Source organism: Trachypithecus francoisi, unplaced genomic scaffold, assembly GCF_009764315.1.
Source record: "Trachypithecus francoisi isolate TF-2019V2 unplaced genomic scaffold, Tfra_2.0 Lachesis_group10, whole genome shotgun sequence".
NCBI lineage: Eukaryota > Metazoa > Chordata > Mammalia > Primates > Cercopithecidae > Trachypithecus > Trachypithecus francoisi.
In genome coordinates this window covers 30,419,271-30,445,058 of record NW_022681455.1, presented here as the reverse complement: position 1 = coordinate 30,445,058, position 25,788 = coordinate 30,419,271, and the positions used below count along the sequence as shown (strand labels likewise).

General features: G+C 45.5%; 1 protein-coding gene and 1 pseudogene across 2 annotated transcripts in view; one reads left to right on the top strand and one right to left on the bottom strand.

Annotated features, from left to right (window-relative positions):
• The window catches only part of LOC117088406, a 66,112-nt gene extending 48,716 nt beyond the window's left edge, over positions 1–17,396 (top strand). Inside the window, exons 4-6 of one of the 2 annotated variants that reach the window (XM_033219667.1) lie at positions 13,858–13,962; positions 15,696–15,806; positions 16,971–17,396. In XM_033219667.1, coding sequence (XP_033075558.1) covers positions 13,858–13,962; positions 15,696–15,806; positions 16,971–17,144 — 390 coding nt within the window. In that variant the 3' untranslated portion in view covers positions 17,145–17,396. The remainder of the gene's footprint in view (positions 1–13,857; positions 13,963–15,695; positions 15,807–16,970) is intronic. The other variant, XM_033219669.1, reaches the window with a different exon arrangement.
• Positions 1,284–2,358, bottom strand: LOC117088413 (annotated as a pseudogene).
• Positions 17,397–25,788: the final 8,392 nt, after the last annotated feature.

The following is a 25,788-nucleotide window of genomic DNA, read 5'->3' as shown; positions in this document are numbered from 1 at the left end:
GATTGATGGGCTTTTGGACTGATTCCATATTTTTGCAATTGCAAATTGTGCTGTTATTAACATGCGTATGCAGGTATCTTCTTCGTATAAGGATGTCTTTTCCTCTGGGTAGATACCCAATAGTGGGATTGATGGATCAAACAGTAGATCTACTTTTTGTTCTTTAAGGAATCTCCATACTGTTTTCCATAGTTGTTGTACTAGTTTACATTCCCACCAGCCATGTAAAAGTGTTCCTTTTCACCACATCCACGCCAACATCTATTGTTTTTTGTTATTTTGATTATGGTCATTCTTGCAGGAGTCAGGTGTTATTGCATTGCAGTTTTGATTTGCATTTCCCTGATCATTAGTGATGTTGGGCATTAGTGTTTGTTGGCCATTTGTATATTTCTTTTGAGAATTTTCTATTCATGTCTTTAGTGTATTTTTTGAAGGAATTGTTTGTTTTGTTCTTTCCGATTTGTTTGAATTCTTTGTAGATTCTGGGTATTAGTCGTTTGTCGGAAGTGTAGACTGAAGATTTTCTTTCACTCTGTGGGTTGTCTGTTTACTCTGCTGATTGTTTGCTATACAGAGGCTTTTAGTCTAACTAAGCCCCATCTATTTATCTTTGTTTTTGTTGCATTTGCTTTTGGGTTCTTGGTCATGAAGTCTTTGCCTAAGCCAATATCTAGAAGGGTTTTTAAAATGTGATCTTTCAAAATTTTTATGGTTTCATGTCTTAGATTTAAGTCTTTGATTCACCTTGAGTTGATTTTTATATAGGGCGGGAGATGAGGATCCACTTTCATTCTTCTATATGTGGCCTGCCAATTAATCCAGCACCATTTGTTGAATAGGGTGTCCTTTCCCCAGTTTATGTTTTTGTTTGCTTTGTCGGAAATCAGTTGACCATTAGGTATTTGGCTTTATTTCTGGGTTCTCTATTCTGTTCCATTGGTCTATATGCCTATTTTTATACCAGTACCATACTGTTTTGGTGACTGTGGCCTTATACTATATTTTGAAGTCGGGTAATGTAATGCCTCCAGTTTTGTTCTTTTTGGTTAGTCTTACTTTGGCTATGCAGGGTCTTTTTTTGTTCCATATTAATTTTAGGATTATTTTTTCTAGTTCTTTGAAGAAAGATGGTGGTATTTTTTGATGGGACTTGCATGGAATTTGTAGTTTGCTTTGGGCAGTATTGTCATTTTCACAATATATGTATCTATACATATATTTTGGTTATACAATAATTTATTCTTCGAGAGCCTCCTCTCCCTGCCCTTGCAGTCTCTAGGTCACTTTTTCCACTTGTAGATTTTGCGTGCAAACCCAGAAAGATGGCTGAGGGCAGGGGCACTGCGTACTGTTCAGTGAGACCCGTAAAGTGGCTGTGACTATCTTCCTTATACTGCAAGAACACGGCCGGCAGATCCAGCTCCTCATACAGTGCCTTCACTCAGGCCACCTTCTCGGCCTCCTTCTGCTGGTAATTTTCCTTCAGGATCTCGTACTGTTCTGGAGTGGCCCATTGCAGACACTGAACCACTAGGCAGCAGGATTTGTTGTCCTGGATGTCAGTGCCAAATTTGCAGGTCACACTGGGGTCCCCAAAGAGGTCAAGGTAATCATCCTGAATCCGAAAGAACTCTCCCATCTCCAGCAGGATCTTCTTGGCATTGGCGTGCTCCTTCTCACCATCAGTTCTCGCCATGTACATGACTGTAGCTACAGGAAGGTAGAAGGAGTAGAAAGCTATCTTGTACTTTTCAATAGATTTGTACCTCCTTTCGGTGAACCTGCCAAGATCCACATTGCCCTGTGGGGCTGTGATGAGGTCCAGTGTCTGTCCAATCTCAGTCTGATAGGAACTCTGCAGGAAGAGCTCAATCAGGTTCAGGTAATAGGGCTGCTCCCGGCAATAGAGCTTCAGCAGGTGGTAGATACATGCTCCCATAAGGATAGCATCATTGATGGCATCCTACCCCATGTCCAGCTTCTGATACCAGCAGATCTGCCCCGGAGGGTGAGGGATGAATCCATGATGTCATCTGCCACCAGGAAGAAAGCTTGCAGCAGTTCCACATGCTAGCCCACAGTCAGGGCCCACTGGACACTCTCATTATTCTGTTTCCTTGGCTCCACCAGCTTCTGGAAGGCTAGCACAGTCAAACCCCTGTAACACTTGCCTCCAATGGCATTATGCTCCAGAATCTCCTTGAGCCAGGCAATAGCATCTCCTGTCTCTGGCTGCCCCATCTCATCCTCAGTCAGCACCCTAATGATCTGGGAGAAGTGCTGAACAAAATCCTGCTTTTCTTGGGCATAAACATCTGATTTCTAGTCTCCATTCATTCTGAGGGAGGAGCAAAGGGATCTTTTCCTGGATGCGGGTTCCTGCTCAGTCCTATTTTCACAATATTGATTCTACCCATCCGTGAGTGTGGGATGTGTTTCCATTTGCCTGTGTCATGTGTGATTACTTTCAGCAGTGTTTTGCAGTTTTCCTTGTAGATGTCTTCCACCTCCTTGGTTAGGTATATTTCTAAGTATTTCATTCTTTGTTTTGCAGCTATTTTAAAAGGGGTTGAGCTCTTGATTTGATTCTCAGCTTGGTCGCGGTTGGTGTAGAGCAGAGCTACTGATCTGTGTGTATTAATTTTGTTTCCTACAACTGTGCTGAATTCATTCACCTGTTTAGGAGCTTTTTGGATGAGTCCTTAAAATTTTCTAGGTATATAATCATGCCATCAGCAAATAATAACAGTTTGACTTCCTCATTACTAATTTAGATGCCCTTGATTTCTTTCTCTTGTCTGATTGCTCCGGTTAGGACTTCCAGCACTCTGTTGAATAGAAGTGGTGAAAGTGGGAATCCTTGACTTGTCCCAGTTCTCAGTGGTAATGGTTTCAACTTTTCTCCATTCAGTATAATGTTGGCTGTGGGCTTGTAATAGCTGTCTTTTATTTCCTTAAGGTATGTCCCTTCCATGCTGATTTTGCTAAGAGTTTTAATCATAAAGGGATGCTGGTATTTGTGAAATGGTTTTTCTGCATCTATTGAGATGATCATGTGGTTTTTGTTTTTAATACAGTTTATGTGATATATTACATTTATTGACTTGCATATGTTAAACCATCCCTGCATCTCTGGTAGGAAACCCACTTGATCATGGTGGATTATCATTTTGATATGCTGTTGAATTCTGTTAGCTAGTATTTTTTGAGGATTTTTGCATCTATGTTCATTCGGGATATTGGTCTGTAGTTTTGTTTTTTTATGTCTTTTCTTGGTTTTGGTATTAGGGTGATACTGGCTTCATGGAATAATTTAGAGAGGATTCCCCTCTTCTCTACCTTTTGTAATAGAGTCAATGGGATTGGTACCATTTCTTTGAATATCTGATAGAATTCAGCTGTGAATCTGTTTGGTCCTGGAGTATTTTTTTTGTGGGTAACTTTTTAAATTGCCATTTAAATCTCATTGCTTGTTATTGGTGTGTTCAAGGTTTCCATTTCTTCCTGGTTTAATCTAGGAGGGCTGCATATTTCCAGGAATTTATCCATGTTCTTGAGGTTTTCTAGTTTATGTGCATAAAGGTGTTCATAGCAGCCTTGAATGACCTTTTGTATTTCTGTGGTACTGGTTGTAATATGTCCCGTTTTGTTTCTAATTGAGCTTATTTGGATGTTCTCTATTCTTTTCTTGGTTAATGTAGTTAATTGTTTATCAATTAGATTTATCTTTTCAAACAACCAGCTTACGCTTCATTTATCTTTTGTAATTTTTTATTTCAATTTTATTTAGTTTTGCTCTGATCTTGCTAATTTTTTTCTCTTACTTGGGTTTGTTCTGTTTTTCTTTCTCTATTTCCTGGAGGTGTGACCCTAGATTGTCTATTTGTACTCTTCCAGACATTTCGATGTAGACATTTAATGCTATGAACTTTCCTCTTAGCACCGTCTTTTCTGTATCCCAGAGATTTTAATAGTTTGTGTCACTATTATCGTTCAGTTCGAGGAATATTTTCTTTTTTTATTTTTTCTCTTGAAACGACTCTCGCTCTGTCACACAGGCTAGAGTACAGTGGCGGGATCTCCACTCACTGCAACCTCTGCCTCCTGGGTTCAAGCAAAGCAATTCTCCTGTCTCAGCCTCCTGAGTAGCTGGGACTACAGGTACCTGCCACCACGCCCAGCTAATTTTTGTATTTTTAGTAGAGATAGTGTTTCACCATATCAGTCTAGCTGGTCTCAAACTCCTGACCTCAGGTGATCCACCCGCCTTGGCCTCCCAAAGTGCTCGGATTACAGGCGTGAACCACTGCACCGGCCAGTTCAAGACATTTTTCTATTTCCATTTTGGTTGTATTGTTGATCCAATTATCATTCAGGAGCAGGTTATTTAGTTTCCTGTATGTACATGGTTTTGAGGACTCCTTTTGGAGTTGACTTCCAATTTTATTCCACTGTGGTCTGAGAGAGTATCTGACAAAATTTCAATGTTCTCAAATTTGTTGAGACTTGTTTTGTGGCCTATCATATGATCTGTCTTGGAGAGTGTTCCATGTGCTAATGGATGGAATGTATATTCTGCAGTTGTTGGGTGGAATGTTCTATAAATATCTGTTAAATCCATTTGTTCAAGGACATAGTTTAAGTCCATTATTTCTTTGCAGACTTTCTATCTTGATGACCTGTCTAGTGCTGTCAGTAGAGTATTAATGTCCCCCACTATTGTTGTGTTGCCATCTATTTCATTTCTTAAGTCTAGCAGTAATTGTTTTATAAATTTGGGAGCTCAAGTATTAGGTGCATATATATTTAGGATTGTGATGCCTTCCTGTCAGACTAGTCCTTTTGTTATAATATAATGCCCCGATTTGTGTTTTTTTAACTGTTGTTGCTTTAAAATCTCTTTTGTCTGATGTAAGAATAGCTACTACTGTTTGCTTTTGGTGTCCATTTGCATGGAACATCTTTTTCCATCACTTTGTCTTAAGTTTACATGTGTCCTTATGTGTTAGGTGAGTCTCTTGAAGACAGCAGATGGTTAGTTGGTGAATTCTTATCCATATTGCAATTCTGTATCTTTCATGTGGAGCATTTAGGCCATTTACATTCAGTGTTAGTATTGAGATGTGAGGTACTATTCTACTCATTGTGCTAATTGTTGCCTAAATACCTTTTTTTTTTCATAGTATGATTGTTTTATAGGCCCTGTGAGATTTATGCTTTAAGGAGGTCAAATTTTGGTGTATTTCAAGGTGTTGTTTCAAGATTTAGGGCGTCTTTTAGCAGTTCTTGTAGTGCTGGCTTGACAATGGCAAGTTCTCTCAGCATTTGTTTGTCTGAAAAATACTTTATCTTTCCTTCATTTATAAAACTTACTTTTACTGGATACAAATTTGTTGACTGATAATTATTTTGTTTAAGGTGTCTAAAGATTGGGCCCCAATCCCTTCTAGCTTGTAGGGTTTCTGCTGATAAATCTGTTGTTAATCTCATAGGTTTTCCTTTACAGGTTACTTGATGCTTTTGCCTCACAACTCTTAAGATTCTTTCCTTCATATTGACCCTAGATAACCTGATGACTACGTGCATAGGTGAGGATCTTTTTGAGATGAATTTCCCAGGTGTTCTTTGAGCTTCTTGTATTTGAATGTCCAGATCCCTAGCAAAGCCAGGGAAGTTTTCCTCAATTATTCCCTCAAACAAAATTTTCAAACTTTCGGATTTCTCTTCTTCCTCAGGAACACCAATTATTCTTAAGTTTGGTCATTTAACATCATCCCAAACTTCTTGGAGGCTTTGTTGCTTTGATTCTTTTTTTTGTTTTGTTTTTATCAGAGTAATTTGAAAGCCTTGTCTTGCAGCTCTGAAGTTCTTTCTTCTAGTTGTTTGATTCTACTGGTGAAACTTGCCAGTGTATTTTGCATTTCGCATTTCTCTAAGTGTGTCCTTCATTTCCAGAAGTTGTGTTTGTGTTTTACTTATGATATCTATTTCTCTGAAGATTTTTCATCTATATTCTATATTATTAAAAAATTTTTTTGGTAGTTTTCACCTTTCTGTGGTGCCTCCTTAAGTAGCTTAGTAATTGACCTTTTGAATTCTTATTCTGGCAATTCAGAGATATCCTCTTGGTTAGGGTCCATTGCTGGTGAACTGGTGTGATCTTTTTGGGGTGTTAAAGAACTTTGCTTTGTCATATTACCAGAATTGTTTTTCTGGTTCCTTCTCATTTGGGTAGACTATGTCAGAGGAAAGATCTGGGACTCGAAGGCTCCTGTTCAGATTCTTTTGTCCCATGGGATGATCACTTGATGTGGTGCTCTCCCTCTTCCCCTTGGGATGGGGCTTCCTGAGAGTTGGACTGCAATTATCATTATTGTTCTTCTGAGTCTAACCACCCAGCGAAGCTACTGGTCTCCAGGCTGATAATGGGGAGTGTCTTCAGAGTCCTGTGATGTGATCCATCTTCAGGTCTCTTAGCCATGGATACCAGCACCTGCTCTGGTGGAGGTAGCAGGGAAGTGAAGTGGAATCTCTGAGAATCCTTGGTTTCAGTTTTGTTTAGTATGCTGATTTTCTCAAATGCTGGTTGTGCTCAGACTCTCCTTGGATGGGCCTTGCTGTGGTCATTGTGTGGGATGGAAGGCTGGTTCTCAGGCCAATGGAGTTATGGAGTGAGATTATGGCTGCCTCTGCTGCTTCATACAGGTCACCAGGGAAGTGGGTGAAAGCCTGGAGTGAAAGGCCTCACTGTCACTGCAGTGACAGCTTCCATCTTGCTCCAGGCTATAAGCCTCTCTACTGAGAAAGCAAGCAGATCTTTCAGGTCTCACCCCTCCCTGCCTCCCATGGCTTCTGTGCTCATATCTGCCCTTATCGTTCACCCCGTCCACACTTGATATTGCCCGAGAAAATTCACGATTGGTCAGAACTGTTACAAAGTTTCACTGGAAGCCTCCTTCTCCCTGTGGCCCTTCCCCAATTCCACTGTCTGCCCTTCCAAGGGACCGTTGGGAGATCTAGTCAGAAATGGCTTCCCTGGGCCCAGGAGTGCCTACAGGGCTTTTCCCACTGCTTCTTCTACCTTTGTATTTCACCGGGCTCTCTAAATTTGTTTCAGCTCTAGGTAAGGTTAAATACTTCTCCCATGATCCAGACTTTCAGGTTCCCCAGTGAGGATGTGTGTTTGGAGGCGGACTTTCCGTCTCTCACACTTTGGGAACTCACAGTTTTTCAGCTGTCTCAGTGTTTGCAGCAGCAAGTCACTTCTTCCAAAGGGTCTGTGAATTCTGTTGGTTTCCCTGATATGATCCTGCAGTGGTTCTTGAATCAAAAGTTCACCATGTGAGTCTCCACATGCTGTTCTGTCCACCCCAGGGAAGAGCTGCAGTTAGACCCGCCTCTTATCTTCCATTTTTCTCCACATCCGTTTGTTTACTTTTTACTATTAGTGAAAATCGAGGGGAGCAAACATCATTGAAGTAATATGGTAAGCAGAAGAATGGGCTTCCCAAATGTCCATATCCTAAGGCTTGGAGCCTATGAAAATGTTCCCTAATATGGCAAACAGGACTTTTCCACTCACTCTGCAGGGCCAGACCTACAAGTCCTTCTGGTCTCAATTGCAAAGTCAGTGAAAATATCTTCAGAATATCTAAAAGCTAAACATCAGAATAGGGCTAATTCAAATCAAAATTGTGTGCTGTTCTAAATATATATCTTACCTTCCTTTTTTAAAAAAGTATCCTTTCATTTCAGATGATATTGAAGACTAATTTACATTTTTAATGTGCTTTATGGTCAGTGACTAGAAAGTTGAAACTGAAATGAGTCAGTTTAAAATGTTCATGTGTTACTCGATTCCGTTCAAATTTCAATCACCTACTAGTTTATGTAACCAAGTTATTCATGAGGTAAGTTGCAGCTTAAAAAAAACCAATCATGGCCGGGCGCGGTGGCTCAAGCCTGTAATCCCAGCACTTTGGGAGGCCGAGACGGGCGGATCACAAGGTCAGGAGATCGAGACCATCCTGGCTAACACGGTGAAACCCCGTCTCTACTAAAAAAATACGAAAAACTAGCCGGGCGAGGTGGTGGGCGCCTGTAGTCCCAGCTACTCGGGAGGCTGAGACAGGAGAATGGCCTAAACCCGGGAGGCGGAGCTTGCAGTGAGCTGAGATCCGGCCACTGCACTCCAGCCTGGGCGACAGAGCGAGACTCTGTCTCAAAAAAAAAAAAAACCAATCACAAAGATAATCATTTCAAGAGCATACAAAATCACAATGCCCACTTCATATTCAGAGTTTATACTTTTAAGTATACAACTTTAATTATTATTATTGTTATTATCATTATTATTATTATTTGAGACAGGGTCTCACTCTATCACCCAGGCTGGAGTACAGCGTGTGTGGCATAGTCATGGCTCACTGCAGCCTGAGCTCTTGGGTTTAGGTGGTCCTCCCACATAAGCCTCCTGGGTAGCTGGAACTAAAGGCATGTGCCACCATGTCTGGCTAGTTTTCTTGTATTTTGGTAGACAAAGGGTTCTGTCAGGTATTCAGAACTCCTGGTCTGGAACTTCTGGGCTCAAGGGATCTGCCCACTTTGGCCTCTCAAAGTGCTGGGATTATAGGCATGAGCCACTGCACCCGGCCATCTTTAAGTGTTAACTGCTGCGTATGATGCAATTTGAAAACAAACACTTTTTGTACTTTTAAATCAAATTGTGTTGGGAAATAAAAGGCAAAAATATTGGCAAAATTTGTTTTTGTTAACAGAAGATGACGCAATAAGGAATCCAAATGAAGCATAAGACCAGTGTTTACAATTTCTAATAAAAAGTATAACTTTCAACTGTAGCCTCATAGGTAGCTAACAGCTTTTAAACACATGTACAGCCAGCCAATAGTTCTCTGAAACATGTATATGCTACATTAAAAGATCCCTGCTAAACATCAGCGGTATTTAAATGGGTCTTACTGAAGCAGGACTTTCATGATACTTTAAAAAGCCAGTCATTTAAAAAGTGAGTGTGATAGGGCTACAGTAATAACATTAGTATTAACAAAAGTTACAGAAGAGATTATTCCTGTACTTTTCCTCATAAACACCATCAAATTGTGTTGCAGTTACAAAAAGTACAACTATGTTACTTTTTCTTTTACCAAATTTCATTGTCTCCCATGTCTGTAAAGTTTTTATTCAGCAGAAGATAATTCTTACACTCTTTTCTGTAACTATTCAAAGTATTTAAATGTGTAACTTCATACTATATTACCATGTTTTGCCCTTCTTGTTTCCACAAAACATATATATGTGTGTGTATATATATATATATATATCTTTTTTCTTTTTCTTTTTCTTTTTCTTTTTTTTTTTTTTGAGACGGAGTCTCGCTCTGTCCCCCAGGCTGGAGTGCAGTGGCCAGATCTCAGCTCACTGCAAGCTCCACCTCCCGGGTTTAAGCCATTCGCCTGCCTCAGCCTCCCGAGTAGCTGGACTACAGGCGCCTGCCACCTCGCCTGGCTAGTTTTTTGTATTTTTTTTAGTAGAGACGGGGTTTCACCGTGTTAGCCAGGATGGTCTCGATCTCCTGACCTTGTGATCCGCCCGTCTTGGCCTCCCAAAGTGCTGGGATTACAGGCTTGAGCCACCACGCCTGGCTTATATATATCTTTTTTCAAAAATGAAACCAGATGTTCACATTTTAAAGAAACCCTGCATGGGTTTGGACAATGAGAAGAAAAAATTTTAAAAAGCCTACAAAAAAGTTACAGAGCTAAAAAAGATTTTCCTATGGCTTCAAGTGATCTCCTGCTAGTCCAGAGTCCAAAAACACTCTAATGAAGTTCATTTACACATATTTCGTTTGCTTTTCATGGAATACTACATTTATTGAGGTGAAATCACCTTTTTTAAAGTTATTTAAGTCAACAAGTGTACACAAGTGTTTTTCAATACAGTTATTAAAAATAGGAGACCAGCCGGGCGCGGGGGTGCCAAGTGGATTCCATTCAGTTGGGTTTCGAGAGTTGTCAGGAAGAACATTAGAGAAAGGATTTCCTTGGTTAGTTTCCATGGCTTGATAGACCAAAAAACAAACAAACAAAACCTACCACAACAAACAGCAAAATTTTTGTCCATATGGAAAAGCCTCATTCTTTTTTTGGTCTTTTCTGACTTGGTATCTGCTAAGGGAACACACTTAGGAACATATTTAGATGAACAAGATTCTGCCATCCTGAACTCACTGAGATCAAATGACCTGCCTGTATGTAGCCCCTTTGACTGGTCTGCAGCCATTCCTGCTGGTGTAGATGCTTCACAGGGCAACGTTTCTTTAAGAATATCCTTTTCTACTCTTCTTTTCTGTATTTTGTTTTGTTTTGTTTTTTGTTTGTTTGTTTTTTTCAATGGTCTCTTTGGAGTTTGGGATATGTTTGAAAATTTACTGAATTGCAGAATAGGAGCTGCATGCTTGAAATTTCCAGTTACCCTAACTGACAACTAAGGTTTTGTGTCCTGAAGTCATTAGAGTTGCAGCTCTCTGAAATTACTGCACCATCTATGCAAAAATGTTCTGGTTTCCACCCTCTTCCTTGGCTTTCTCCTCCAGTCTCTGGTAGACTCTCTACTCCAGTCCTGCAGAGCTCCACCTTCTGACGCTCCACTTGTGCGTTCAGCCTCAGTTATTATCTCAAGTCTTCTTTGCTTTAGTGTTACTGGAGTCTTTGCTCTGCCCTTTAGTGGTTCTCTCTTCTCAAGCTTTATCTCTACTTCAGTCCTTTTCATTGTCACGGTATCTGTTAGAATCTTTATTTAAATTCGGTGTTCCTTTTTTTTTTTTTTTTTTTTTTTGAGACGGAGTCTCGCTCTGTGGCCCAGGCTGGAGTGCAGTGGCCGGATCTCAGCTCACTGCAAGCTCCGCCTCTCGGGTTTATGCCATTCTCCTGCCTCAGCCTCCCGAGTAGCTGGGACTACAGGCGCCCGCCACCTCGCCCGGCTAGTTTTTTTGTATTTTTAGTAGAGACGAGGTTTCACCGTGTTAGCCAGGATGGTCTCGATCTCCTGACCTCGTGATCCGCCCGTCTCGGCCTCCCAAAGTGCTGGGATTACAGGCTTGAGCCACCGCGCCCGGCCCGGTCTTCCATTTTTTGCTGAAGATTAAATTGTTAATCCGCCGAGATGGGCGGATCCCTTGAGCTCAGGAGTTGGAGACCAGCCTGGACAACACGTAGAAAACCCGTCCCTACCAAAACAACAACAACAACAACAACAAAAAACAGTAGCCGGGTGAGGTGGCGCATGTGGTTCTAGCCACTCGGGAGGCTAAGGCACGAGAATCTGTTGAATCTGGGAGGCCGAGGCTGCAGTGAGCCGAGATCGCACCACTGCACGCCAGCCTGGGCGACAGATCGTCGCTGTTCCTTCGGGTTTCAAGGGTTTTTTTCTGACATCGCTTCCTGGTTGTCCTCCAGTAGGACTAGGTTTCTCTCCATACCTCGCAAGCGGGTCCACGAGATCTTCATTAGTGAGCGCGATTACCTCGAGATCAGCTTTATCTTTTGGTCTGGGTTGATCCGTTTTCTTTGTGGCTTTCCTGCTGCGGGAGGCCCCGCTCCGAAGCCAGGACCAGGGTGCACTCGCAGCTGCGAGTTCCTCGCAGTTGGGGGAGGCGGGGCCCTCGCTGTGGGCGCCCGGGCGGGTAGAGGTAGCGCCCAGTGCTGCAGGCGGAGCTGGGCGTCCTGGTCTGTGCGCTGCTCCGGGCCGGGAGCCTCACTTTAATGGCGACCAACTCACTGTTCAACTTGTCCTTCGTCAGGTCCCAGGAGTCTTCCAGGAACGCCGGCATCACCAGGAGCTGCAAGTCCCGCTCCCCGCAGCCTTCACAGCCGCCGGTCCCGCCCGAGCTCGCCCCGGCCTCGCGGCTCCCACCCCGGAGGAGCGCCGCGGAGCAGGGCAAAAACTCTGGAACACAAAGCCAAGCCGGACCCAACACAAAAGCCCCGGGGCTGAACCACGGACACCGGTGGCCAAGCCGGAAGCCCGCACCAACCCCAGCCCACACACTACAGGCCACTTATTTTATTTTATTCTTTTTAAAATGTTGGTTTCTGGTCTGTGCATTTTACCTCGGTGTGACTCAGGAAGGACACTGGAAATCCACTGATCTGGCCAGGACAGAACCACATGTGTGTTTAGGAAAAGTGGCCTTATTTTTCCAACCCTAGGGGCTCACGGGATGCCCTTAGAACAGACTGACTACAGCAATTCCCAGTTAAGGCAGAAGGTTGACATGACATCAATGTTTTAGGGTTAAGTTCTCACGAAGGGCAGAAAAGTGGGAAGCCCGTGCTTTTCCATGTTAATCAGTTGGTTCCATAAACATCATTCCATTTATGGTTTTGTGTTTTTTATTAATAATTCCTTTGAGCTTCACTGGGAGAGATGAGTGTGACTGCGGAGCTCCGTTTTGTAAAGCATGGGGTGGCTAAGAAAGGGAAGTAACTGGCCCCAGAATCTCACAGTCACCCAGTGACCTTCAGCCCAAGAATCTGACGGCTACTCCTTCACTCCAAGGGAAAGGAGGCCATCCAGAGAAGAGAATTACAAGAATAAGAGTGCAGACAGTGTCCCAAACATAGTCCTGAGATTCATAGAGAAGCACAGGAGGAAGCAAGTGTCCAAGTATCCAGAGTCCTATGAGGTAGGGATTTCAGTCCTCAAAACTACCCTCTCCCATCTGCCAGGTCTTCTGTGGAGGAGCGTGGCTATGGTTCCCTTCCCATTCCCTTTAGGCAATGTGCTCTAGGTTTCCACCTGAGGGCCAGTACTCCTTGCCTCTTCTCTCCCTCTCCAGTTTGCCACAAAGTGCAAGCGACCCCACACCTGCCTTTGCCCCACCCCTTGCCTCTCCTGGGGACATTCTTCCTGCTCAGTGGTGGGCCTTGTGAGGACTTGCAGGACAGCCTGAGTGGGAGCTACTCCAAGGGCCAAAAGAGTTCCCGGAACCCCTCTGCACTCACTCACCTCCCCACCAAGGGCCCCTGCATTCTTCCTGCACCCAGCTCCAGGTGTTAACAGCTCCTGGGCAGGGTAGCGGGTTCCAGGCAGCCCAGGCTGAATGGACCTTGGGAGCTGAGGTCCTCTGCTGGGGATTCACTGTTCCAAGAGGACAGGGTTCTGAGTTTATGGGGGAAGGACTGGATAGGAACTAGGAGACCAGTTATAGGCCTGCTGCCATCAATCCTGGGACCAGTTAATTGATCTGTGTTCAGTACAGGATATCAAAAATGGACTTGACCTTTTCTCCTGTTAATTTTTTCAGACACCCTCTCGCCCAGCCTTCCTTCCCTGGGCATAGAGGAGACCTGCCTCATGCGAAGTACCTTTGCAGAATTAAAAAGTATCTTGGGCTCAGCTCTCCCCAGGGGCCTTCAGAGCTCACCAAGGATAAAGCTGCAGACTTCAGGCGGTCACACAGGGACTAAAACCGATCACATCTGCAAGTCAATTGTGAATCAGTCTTTCCTCCTCTTGCGCAGTGTTCCTCACTTAGTCTTGGATGGAAGCTTCGGTTCCCTCCTGGACCCCAACCCTGCGGTCCCCAGGTTCCCCGTTTTTCACGTCTAATCTCAATTGACCCCCTCCTCCACACACAATTTTTGACCACCCAGTCCACAGAACGCCCTGGGCTTCCAAATGGGCCAGGTCCTCCTTAGAGAGGCAGGGAGGTGGAGAGGGAGCATGGACACCGAACGCCTGCTGGGCAAACCCGAATCTGGAGCCGGTGAAGCTGTTGAAGGACCAGTGGTGGCCTGGCACGTCTTCTCCTGTTTCTGCTCTTGGCCCCAGACCCGCGCTCACAGCCACATCCTGAAGTCACCAGCGCTGCACCCTCTAGGCCACGAAGGGCAAGGGAGGACTGGATGGAAGCCGCGGAATTTGGGCTCTGTCAAGGTCAGTGTTGTGAAAAGCCGAGAGACCTGATGTGGACACAGGGAGGCCTGGACCGGAGGCGCGGCTGGCGAGAGGCCTCGCCTCCGTCCCTCTTCCTTCAGAGCCTCCGCCTCCCTGGGAACCTCTGCGGGCCTCCTCAAAGCAGAGAGTGGTTTCCAAACAGACCACCCCCAGCATCCAATTGGGCTATCCCGCCCCAAGCTGGAGGGTGGGTGCTCGTGGTGTCGCCAGGCACCAAGGGCCCCACCCCCGCGGACCCGGTCTCTCCTCCAGGCTCGACTGGGCCTCGAGGGCGGCGAGCAGCTCGGCTCTGATGGAGACCCCGGCCGGCGCTGCCCAACTTGGACAGCCTTCCTGGCCCATCCGGGAGTTGAGTTTCAAGGCTTCCCGGAGAGGCCAGCCAGGATTTGGAGCAAGGGTTTCTCAGGCGACGAGCCTCGGAGAGAAGCAGCCCTGGTTCCCTGAACCCGGGGACACCGCTGGGAGGGAGCGCGCTTGGATCTTGCAGCCGCTAAAGCCTGGCGGCCTCCTCCTCGACTACAAGCCGCTGAAACCAAGTGGCAGCTCCGCACTATTTAAGTTGAGGTTTTTCAGTCATGCCTGAGGTTTACTCTTTCAGCGGTTTGCTGTTTCAACTTATTTTGTAAGCTTAATGTACTTATTATTTCAGCTTAGTATTTCCGCTTAGGTTTTCGGCTTAGCGTACTTAGAGAAGAGGCTTCTTCCTCTTCTGGGGGAATCAGTGGTTAGAGACGACGTCCGCGGTTACAGCCTGCTTGGTCGTTAAGAGACGACTTTGGTGTTGATCCCCAACCTCATCGGATATCGCAACCCTGTTCCCCGTCAGTCCCAGCTCATCAGCAAAGGGCTCGGTGGCTCTCTCCAGAGGAGACTGGACGAGGTTGTCAAAGCGGCTGGATCAAAAGTGTTCCCATGTCGGATGGAGCGGTGTCCACGATGAACCTGAGCATGGTACCAGTATCTGGGGGTGTGGAATTGGGAGGGAAAGCCAAGGCCCCACAGTGTGAGGAAGGAGGCGCATGGTCAAACGAGACTGGGTAGAGCCCTCAGTGTTTAGGAATCTCTAAATACTAAACACTACATCTCTAAATACTAAATACTGAGCTGGGATGGATTCTCTGTGCTGGAGGCTAGTGGTTCAAATTCTTTTTCCGCATGAGGTTCCGTCAGGTTAGGCTGCGGTTTCTCATCTGCAGGCACAGGTGACTGACTGCCTTCAGCATGGGCCCATGTGTCCATCTCTCCTCCTGACCCCGGTCTCATTACAGGAGAGGGAACTGGGTGCTGCAGGGTGGGGAATCCAGGAAGTCAGAGGGGTCGCACCTGGATAAAGCATTTTGAAAACACAAGTCCCAGGGCTGACTGTTGATTTTATCACATGCAGCCTGTTTTTATTTATGAGTTTCCTTTCTTCTCCCTTAAATTCCAATGACAAACTATAACATAAATCAACGTCCTTAAAACGTATGAAATCCTCTTCATTTAGTAACTATTCTGACCTCAAGTATCCATTCTCTAGTCAAGGGTTATACCTATATCTCCTGCCCCCCACCAGTGCTGGGTCTGGTGTACCCCTCCCGCAGTATCACCTCCCCCTAAACAAGCACCTTTCTCTATAATTTCTTCCTTTTTCTCTATGCCTTCCCATCATGTTTGCACTTGCTGTGAAGTAAGGAAATGCTCCCCAATTCTGTTTTTCCTTCCTACCCCAGGAGATTTCTCCCTCCGCGCTGAGGATCTCACTGTGCACCTCCAGCCCTGGATCGTGGTGGACTCTGGTGGCCACTGGAGTCCTTGGAGCTGCCTCCCTCTGGTTCTGCTGGGTGAGTGCTCTTTTATCTTCTCTTTCTCCACTGAGAAAAACAAATCCGAGAACACGTTCAGAATAACACTTCCAGAAAGGGTGGTGTTGAGGGGGATAGGGAGTAGGGGAAGGAACTCCACTCCCTTGGATGAATTTGGAGACAATTTATTGCATTAATCTGTGGACAGGAGCCAAGACAGCCTAGAGTAAGCCAGGCTGCTCAGGTCAAAGGTCCGAAGACCTCCTCTTGTCCCTCTCCACATTTCAGTAGACTCAGTGCCAAGGGCTTGTCCTGGGGACAGGTGGCCTCAGCTACAGTAAGTCCCTGAGATCCTGGACCACTGCGTGGAACCCTGTTCTCCGCATGAGGCAGGCTCCAGGTGCTACTTGCTTCCCTTTCATTTCCCCTGTTCCAAAACATGGTCTCCCCTCTACTCCCTCTCAGTCCTTCCTAGCCACCAGGTTCCTGGCAAACAACCACACAGAAGCCTTTTAGTTCATATGTTGTTCTTTATCTTTATGTCATTTGATAATATACATTTATGCCACTTCAAATGTTTCCATTTTAGATATTATGTATTGACTTTTCAATATCCCTTCAATCCATAGTACCTTCCCCAGCATACACATTTTTATCCCCCTTTGTAGGCAGGTGGAGATTTTGAGTGCATCCAGAGCCAAAGTTAAAATTACTAATTTATGTGAGTGCTACTCAGACCTGAGCCACATGTTAAACTCTCTTAGTTTTTCTTTCTATGCTTGTTGATATTTTCAGAGAATTGATAATTGCCTGGCATTTTCATTTTCTGACTTTCCATGAACCTTAATAAAAGAATTCACCAACTGTCCCTTAGATGAGTAAATGTCTTCTCAATACATTTAAACTTATGGTGGCTGTTGTCAAGGTCATCTTCTTGGAGATGGCTTCCCCTCTGCCATCCACCCACCCAGGTGACCCTCTTCCTTTCTGGTCCTGTTGCCCTTTCACCTTTCCATGGGTTGATGCCTGATTCTGTACATTCCGCATCTTGGTCTGCTTATTTTTGTTTTGTATTCTTTTTAATATAGATTCCTTCCTTCTCTTCTTGCTATGTTCCCTCCTCTCTGAGTACATCCTTCAACTTTGCTATTGGGAGAAAATGTTCCATGCCTTGCAATGTCTGAATTTCTTCTCATTTTACAGGGTTGGATTCGGGAGTCGAGGTCATCCCCAGCAGGAACAACTGGGGCCACTGGAGGATCTCCGAGGGCACAAGTCACCCTTCTCATGCAGGAAGAATCTGAATGGTTCCCACCCAGTTTCCTGGGCAGGCAGCAGAATCCAACACGAGGGTCTGCGGTCTTCTCTGACTCTTAGGGCCCTTGCAAGATCCTGTTCTGAGTGATTTAGCTGAAGGGCAGGGTGATTTGGGCAAGCATCCTCAGGGCTCTGGGCCTCAGTTTCCTTCACTGGGTGATAGATTGATCATATAGATGGCCTTCCTCACATAGCTGAAAATCAGATGTGGTGAAAGTGCATTGAGACTGGAAACAATGTTATTGTTCTCAAATACATGCCCAGAGAGCACTAAATAAATTTTTATTCAGCAGGCATTTCTGTTCCTTTCTGAACTATGGGACTGATCAAAAGAGAGATGTTAGGTGGGGTAAGTGTGGGTCCTGGCCAGGAGAATGTAGGAAGGAGGGAAAGGCTGTGAGAAGAAGTGGAAAGAGAGGTACAAAGGATGCAGGATGGTGTCACTTCAGGGAAGGTCCTGGGATTCCTAGTAAGTAGGGAGGAGAGGTGGCACCTGGGATTACCTTTGGAAGCCCATGTAGCTGATCCCACACCTTGCTCCTCCTCCCGCCTGGACATCTACGCCAATGTGACTAGACGCACAGTAGAATGGAACTGGCGCTTGATTCTCAGACTGGCACCATCATCTACCCTCAAGAGTTTTTTTTCATTTCCTTCCTCCCTGTTTCCCCACCCCAACTGCCAAACCCATTGCTCCATTCTTCCTATATGACTCTACCAGGTGCCCACCTGTTGGGTTCTAGTCATGTTCAACAAAGTCTTTTATTAATTTATTTATTGTAGAGGTAGGGTCTTGCATTGTTGTCCAGGCTGGTCTTGAACTCCCGGCCTCACCTCAGCCTCCCATAGTGCTAATTTTATAGGTGTGAGCCACTCCTCCCAGTCTGTGTCTGACAAAGTCTTGAGTGACTAAAAGAGGCATTTTCTTTACTTTGTAGTCTTGGGCTTCCTTCAATGTGTCTCTCTCCTCTTTTCCTGTGACCCCAGGCAGGCTTTGTCCTTCCCTTCCTCCTCTGGGGTGCCCTCTGGGCTTCAAAGAGCCCTGGTGAGAATCTGCAGGGCAGCCTGCACACTAGCTGGCTGGGCTTCTGAGCCCCTCCACACTCACTCATACCCCTCTCCCACCTCCCTCCAGTGGTGAGATCGGGAATACAACTCACTGAGTCTCCAAGTCCAATGGATTTTCTATCCCAGGGATGAGCATCTCCTCTCATCTTCTGTGAAGTAGAGGGAGGCTTCTGTTTCCTTGTAGGCTTCAATTCTGCACTTCCAGAGTTCCCCATTCTTCACGTTTAGTCACTGCACTTCCCTACACATATTTTTGGAATCAATCAACCAGGCTAGATGGACCAGCCAGTCCCCAACGTGAGAGCTGGCAGGGAAGTTCTTAAATGATGGTTTATTTTTCCTATAGTGTGACAAAACTGGCTCCGAATGCCAAATGGAACCCCTTTAGCGCATGCCCCATGTCCTCAGAAATTTGCCTGATACTCCTTCACTTACACAGAAAAGCAAAGACAAAAACAAAATGACAAAATTCAATTTCCGCAACTAAATTTCCCATGTGTTACTTTTCCCAACAGAGTTAATCAACAAGCCTGTGATACCTTAGGATCTACTGTGTTCTGTAAATCTAAAACACCGCTTTACATTTGTAAGGCTAACATTTCAGAGCATTCAGTATGTCCAATACTCTAGTCTAATATCCAAGTAAATATTATCTGATTTGTTCCTTGTGATGATTAATTTGATTTCTCAACGTGATTGGGTCACAAAGGAGCCCAGATATTTGGCCAAACGTTATTCTAGATATTCCCGTGAGTGTGTTCGAAAAATGATTTACATTTAAATCAGTGGAATTGACTAATGTACATTGCCCTCCATAATGTGAGTGGGCCTCATCAGATCAATTGGAGATATATGTCTCCTATTCATTCTGCTTCTGTGGAGAGCCTTGATCAATACACTGTTCATAACACCAGTGTTTTGGGGATTTATTAATTAATGGAGGCACAGTGTGGTTACTTGCCTAGTAAGCTAGAAGAACACTAAAGAGGAAGTGTAAGAGCCGAAATTGCTTTTTAGTAGAACTCAGTTTGAAGTTTCCTTGCAGTGGCGAGTGTGGAGATGGGTTCAGCAGGGTAGTCTGCATGGGTTTGCCAAGAGTCTCTGGGATTCCACTGGAATTTCTCTCCACTGAAGGGAGAGGCTTAGAGGGTGCCTCCAGTGATCTCCAGAGGAAATTGGGTCAGCTTCATTAAGAGTTCCTCTCTGAAGAAGGGAACTGATGATCCTGACCCTGGAACAGGCCCTGGAGTCTGAGGCATGAGGAAGAAGCCTGGATCTTGGAGAGGTGGAGGAAGGAGGAGGGGAATCATAAAGATGGGGCTTTGCATTCAGCCAGAAGCATTCTGCAATCTCAGGGATGAATCTAAAGATGGAGGAGGGGGGTTCTGGGGATAGGAACCTTTGTTCAGTACCTACTTTGGGGGGTGAGGTGGGATCTCTCATGTTGAATCACAAGAAACAGAATCTATTTTATGATAGTGTGATCTACTCATGGTCTTGTTTTTAAACCCTTGCAGATGCTGGGTCAGATAACAGTCATCAGAGTGTGTTCTCTGACGTTGATAATATTAAATTAGAAACTAATACCAATAATATATTTTGGAAACTCCAAATATGTGGAATGAAATGACATATTTCTATGTAAATGAATGGCCAAAGACAAAATCACCAGGGATTAAGAAAATATTTTGAATTGAATAATCACAAAAACAACATATCCAAATGTGTGGAGTACAGTTGAAGCAGTGCTCTGAGGCAAATGTGAAACTTTAAGTGCTTACATTGGAAGGGAAGAAAGACCTAATATCACTTCCACTCTAGGAAACTAGAAACAGAAGAGCAAAAACAAACTCAAAGTAAGCAAAGGAAGGAAATCATAAATATGAGAAAAGAAATCAAATAAATAGAGAAAGCAGGTAGCAATAGAGAAAATAGAAAATCTTTCTACTCTCCATCTCCATGAGTTCAATTGTTTTAATTTTTAGCCCCACAAATAAGTGAGAACATGTGAAGTTTGTCTTTCTGTGTCTGGCTCATTTCACTTAACATAAAAACCTCCAGTTCCATCCATGTTGTTGCAAATGATAGAACCTCATTCTTTTTCATGGCTGAATAATATTCCATTGTACATATGTACCACATTTTCTTTATCCATTTGTCTATTGATGGACACTTTTATTGCTTCCAAATCTTGGCTATTGTGCATAGTGCACACCTATGACTTTCTTTAAAAATTGTTTTCTATCACTGCAACTTGGGCTTGGTAAAATTCCCAAGAGAGAAATGTTTCTATCAAATACATCCCTTGTCCCCTCAAGCAGCCCATGGGCCAAAAGGGGCGCCTCCTGACAGCATGGTCGGGCAAGTGTATGAGCGCACGGGAGGCCTGACACCTGCTCCAGGCCGAGCAGGGAGGGGGCAATGGGAGAAGCCTGCTCCGGAGTGGAGGAATGATGGAATGGACAGGCGCAGTCGGACAATCCCTGGTGCAGAGGACTGACTTTCCATAGACTGCAGCAAGGGAGCTGCTCCACTTCCTGAGAGCCCCGACTCAGAAGCAGGTCCTCTACAAAGGTTCAGGACCAGGTTTCTCCACCAAGGTGCAAACTGCCCGATGGGCAAGCGAGAGGCCACTTTTCTGGTCCAGCCTTGTGTCTCAGGATGAGGGGTTTTTGCACCGAATTGGCTCCTGCACAATCATGCAGATGGGGACTGGCTATCCAAGTCCAACCAAGGCTCCCTGCTGTGGCTTCATTCTGCCTTGGTGGGATTCTGACTTAGAGGCATTCAGTCATAATCCACTGTATTGTTTAATGGTTAAAACCATATTCTTTCCTTAGGTCCTTTAAAAGGTACCTTAGGGCCTGGTAAGATGGCTCAGGCTTGTAATCCCAGCTGAGACTTTGATTCGAGATCAGCCTGGGCAACATAGTGAGATTCTCCCCAACTCCCACACCCCAAAAAAATGAAAAATAGTAACTCCTCACCTCTGCAATAAAAATAAATAAATAAATAAACAAGCTGTTCTTGGTGGCGCATGTCTGTAGTCACAAATACTCAGCAGGCTGAGGTGGGAAGATCACTTGGGCCCAGTAGGTCCGGGCTGCGGTGAGCTATGATCATGTCACTGCACTCCAGCCTGGGTGACAGAGGGAGACCCTGTCTCTAAATAAATAAATACATACATAAAGCTGCCTTAGGTTCCAAATGCACCATCAACTCCACAGGCAAGTGTTCTATTCTGTTAATTAATCTGTCCTCAAAGCACATTATATGCTTTCTGGCACCTGGGCCATTACTCAGCTTTTTCCTTTCACCTGGAATATCTTTCCTCTCTTCTGCCATGCACAGACTCATAAACACTCAAAGACCACTGAAGTTTCATTCCATGTCTTTGCTTTCCTTTGACCTCCTCATCCCTGCATCCCTATTGTAATGACAAAATTTAGTCCTCCCTCAGTGGTTTCCCCTTAGCAAACATTAGATGTACTTTTTTTCTTTCTTTTTTTCTTTTTTCTTCCCCCAGGCTGGAGTGCAGTGGCGCGATCTCGGCTCACTGCAAGCTCGGCCTCCCGGGTTCACGCCATTCTCCTACCTCAGCCTCCCGAGTAGCTGGGACTACAGGTGCCCGCCACTACGCCTGGCTAACTTTTTATAATTTTAGTAGAGACAGGGTTTCACTGTGTTAGCCAGGATGGTCTCAACCTCCTGCCCTTGTGATCTGCCTGCCTCGGCCTCCCAAAGTACTGGGATTACAGGCTTGAGCCACTGCGCCCAGCCCTGGATGTACTTCTAGGAGAGCATTTTTTTTTGCTAGGAGAATGCTAGCCCACAAGGCTAGTGTGATAGCTAAATAATGGCCCCCAAACATATCCATATCCTAATCATTTTTATGATTAATGCTTTATGTTGAAGGCCCTTGATGGGAACCCAGGAGACCAGGTATAGTCTAAGCACTGTCCCCCCTGGAAATAGTTAATATACTAATTGCATTCAATAGAAGAAAGCAAAAACCACCTTCAACTTAAAAAAAAAAAACATTCTTGGCCAGGCACGTTGGCTCATGCCTGTAATCCTAGCACTTTGGGAGGGCCAAGGTGGGCAGATCACCTGAGGTCAGGAGTCCGAGATCAGCCTGACTATTATGAAACCCTGTCTCTAATAAAAATACAAAAATTAGCTGGTAGCATGCGCCTATAACCCCAGCTACTCGGGAGGCTGAGGCAGGAGAATCATTTGAATCCAGGAGGCGGAGGTTGCAGTGAGCTGAGATCATGCCATTGCACTCCAGCCTGGGCAACAAGAGCGAAACTCCGTCTCAAAAAAGCCAAACCAAACCAACACACACACACACACACACAAATAAAAAAACCATTCCAAAGACACTGTCACCCCCAGGCTTCTTTCCTTGGGCATGGGGGTGGCCTGACCTTGCCTTTTTTCATCTGGGTAATAGAGTGTTCTTCAGAGCTTGCCCACAGGATCGGAGATCCAAACCCCAGGGCCAACCAAGAGAGGTTTCCCACTTCTTTCTTGTGGCCCACACTGACACCCACACCCTGAAGCCACCAGTGAGGTCTGCTCCCTTGATCACCAAAGGGGAAGGAGGGGACTGGACAGAGCAGCAAAATGAAAGTCCTTTCAAGTTCACTGTTGTGACAAACCTGGAGACCAGAAATAGAAATAGGGAAGCCTGGCCTTGATGCGGGGCTGACCAGAGGCCACAGGTCTCCCACTCCTCCTTCACAGTGCTGGAGGCTTCACAGGCTTTTCTCAGGGAAGCCCAGTGTTTGTCCTGGAAAACAGACTGGTTCTCAAACCCTCGGAATGCGGATCTAGTACCCTAGGCACCCGATTGTACCTGGTCCCCAGGCAAAGCATGAGGGTGATGAGGTCTCCAGGCCCCTGGGAGCTGCACCGCCCTTCACACCTGGACACTGACTGCATCTTTCTTTAGGTTCTCCTCTGCTTCCATGAGCCACAAGCAGCTGGGCCCTGCAGGAGATCCCAGCCCACCCAGCCCAATTCTGACGGCTCTCCTTGTCCACCTGGTCTCGCTGTTCCAAGGCTCCCTGGAGAGGCCAGCGTGAATTTGGAGTGGAAGTATTGCCCATGCTGCAAGCCCCACTCAGCCTGAGAGAGAAGGAGCCCTGGTTCCCTGAGCCCAGGTCCAAATGCTGTTAGACAGGCCCTCAGATCCTGGGTCTGCTAAATTGTTACCCGCTCTTCAACTGCAGAAGCCAAGTGGGCAGCTTTACAGGTGTTGAGCTTTTGGTTCCTCAGCAGATGTCTGCAGTTGGGCCTGGGGCCTCCAAACTGCAATGTACACAGTACCTTCAGTGTTTGCCAAGGGAAAATCACTGAGGGAGGACTACTTTTTTTCATTACAATAGGGATGAAGGAATGAGGAGATCAAAGGACAATTTCAATTGACATATACAATTTCATCCTCCCAGTGAATATATGGTAATTTTGACTTGATTGAGAGTCACAGATACAATTCTTTATGCATGTGAATATTAGCCAAACCTGAGCCGCGTGTTAAACTCCCTTCACTTGTCTTTTCCATGCACACATACAGATGTTTTCCAGGGATTTAATAATTACCCGGTGTTTTCATTTTCTTACTTACCATGTTCTTCTACTTTGATAAATGTATCCCCCAAGTCTACCCTAGTTGAGTAAATCTCTTCTCGGTATCTTCAGACTCATGGAGGTTGTTGTCAAGGTCGTTTTCTTGGGGAAGACTCTCCCTGCCTTCCCACCCACCTGGGCCTGTTTGTCACTTTCTGGGCCTGCTGCCTTGTCAACTCTTCTCCTACCCCCACCTGCTTCTCGGGCGGGCGAGTTTCATCCCCTCTTACCCGTGCCCCAGTTCCCCAGATCCAAAATCTTCCTCTTTGGGTATAGGTCTTCCTTTCTGGAACATATCCCAAAATTTCCTGAAAAAGGATTCAATTCTTGATGTATTGCATGTTTGAATTTCTTCCCATTTTACAGAGATGGATTGTAGAGATGAGGTCATCTTTGGCCGAAGCAACTGGGGCCACAGGAGAAGCTCATCCAAGGGCGTAGGTGGCCCCTTTGATGCACAAAATATCTAAATCATTCCTATGCAATTTCCCCAGCAGGCAGCAGAATAAAACACCGGGTGCTGGAGTCTACTGTTTTGGGCTAAAAGTTGGGCTTTCTACTGTTAGGGCTCTTGCAAGATGTTGTTCTGGAGGTTCAGCTGAAGGGTTGGATGAACTCAGGCAAGCATCCTTAAGGCTCTGGGCCAAAGTTTCCTTCCCCAGGCATTGAGTCAATCTGATGGCCTTCTCATAGCTGAGGATCAGATGTGGGGAAAATGCTTTGAGACCAAGGAAAATGTCATTGTCCTCAAATACACTTTCAGAGAGTACTGAGTAAATTGTTAAAACACCTGACCTCAGCCTGCATCTGGTTCTTCCTAAGCTATCAGAAGGGAAGAGAAGGGAGAGGCATTGTGAGTGGGGCTCCAGGCCAGGAGAACAGAGGAGGGAGGGAAAGGGTGAGAGGAGAAGAGGAGGGAGGGCAGGTTGGTGTCAGCACACAGAGGGATCCCAGGATTCAGGATTCCGGATTCCTTCCTAGCAAGTGTGGCAGAGGAATGGGGCCAGAGAATACCATCATGAGCCCACATTTGGCTGGTCTCACAGCTCCCATTTCCCCACTTGCTGGAGTCTCTCACCAACGTGATTATAACCTGATGAAGCAGAACCCAGCACCTGGTTCTGAGACTGGTGCTGTCATCCAGCCCCTAGTTCTTTCTTTACTCCCTTCCTGTCTCTCACTCCCAACCACTGACCCCTTTTCATTGTGATATTCTTCCCATCTTGTTATTCTTCCCACCACAAACTACGGGGAAGCTACCTCTTGGGCTCCTGTCATGACTGAGAAAACCTTGAGTGACTAAAACACATAATCTCTTTTTACCCTGTAGTCTGGGGTGTCTTCCCATCTCCACCTCCCTCTCTGGTCTGGCAGAATCCAGGTGACCCCAAACATGCCTTTCCCCTCCGATGCCTCTTCATCCTCTGCAGGACAAATCTTTTCACCTCCTGACTCTGTCTGGTGGGGACCTGCTGGACAGCCTGCATGCCTGTCCGCCCCAGGGAACAACCCAACTTCCGGTGTCTCTCTGTACTCACACACCTTTCCCCAGGACACCTTTCCTGGCTCTAACTTTAAGACCCTCTCCAGCTGTTATAAACTCCCGGGCAGTGTTTCATTAATCAGAGTGGCAGGACACTGGCAGCTCAATTAGTGGCTTGGGAGCTGGGATCCTCTGCTGGGTGTTTGCTATTTTTCAAGAGGAGGAGAGACTTGCTTTTAGAGGAGAGGAGCTAGATAAGATCTTAGGAGGCCCGTTCTAGTTCAGGCACCATCCTCCCGGGGAAAGTTTAACTGACAAGCTGGACTTTTTAGGGGATGGCACAATCCAACTTGACTTTTTCGTTTTATTATTCTCTCCAAAGGCATCCTCACCTCCAGGTTTTCTTGGGACAGAATGGTCTTGGCCTGCCCAGTGTTTATCCACTCTTCCTTCAGAGCCTCCTCCTCCCAGGGAAGCTCCCCATGTCTCCTCAAAGCAGAGAGTGGTTTCCAAACGGAA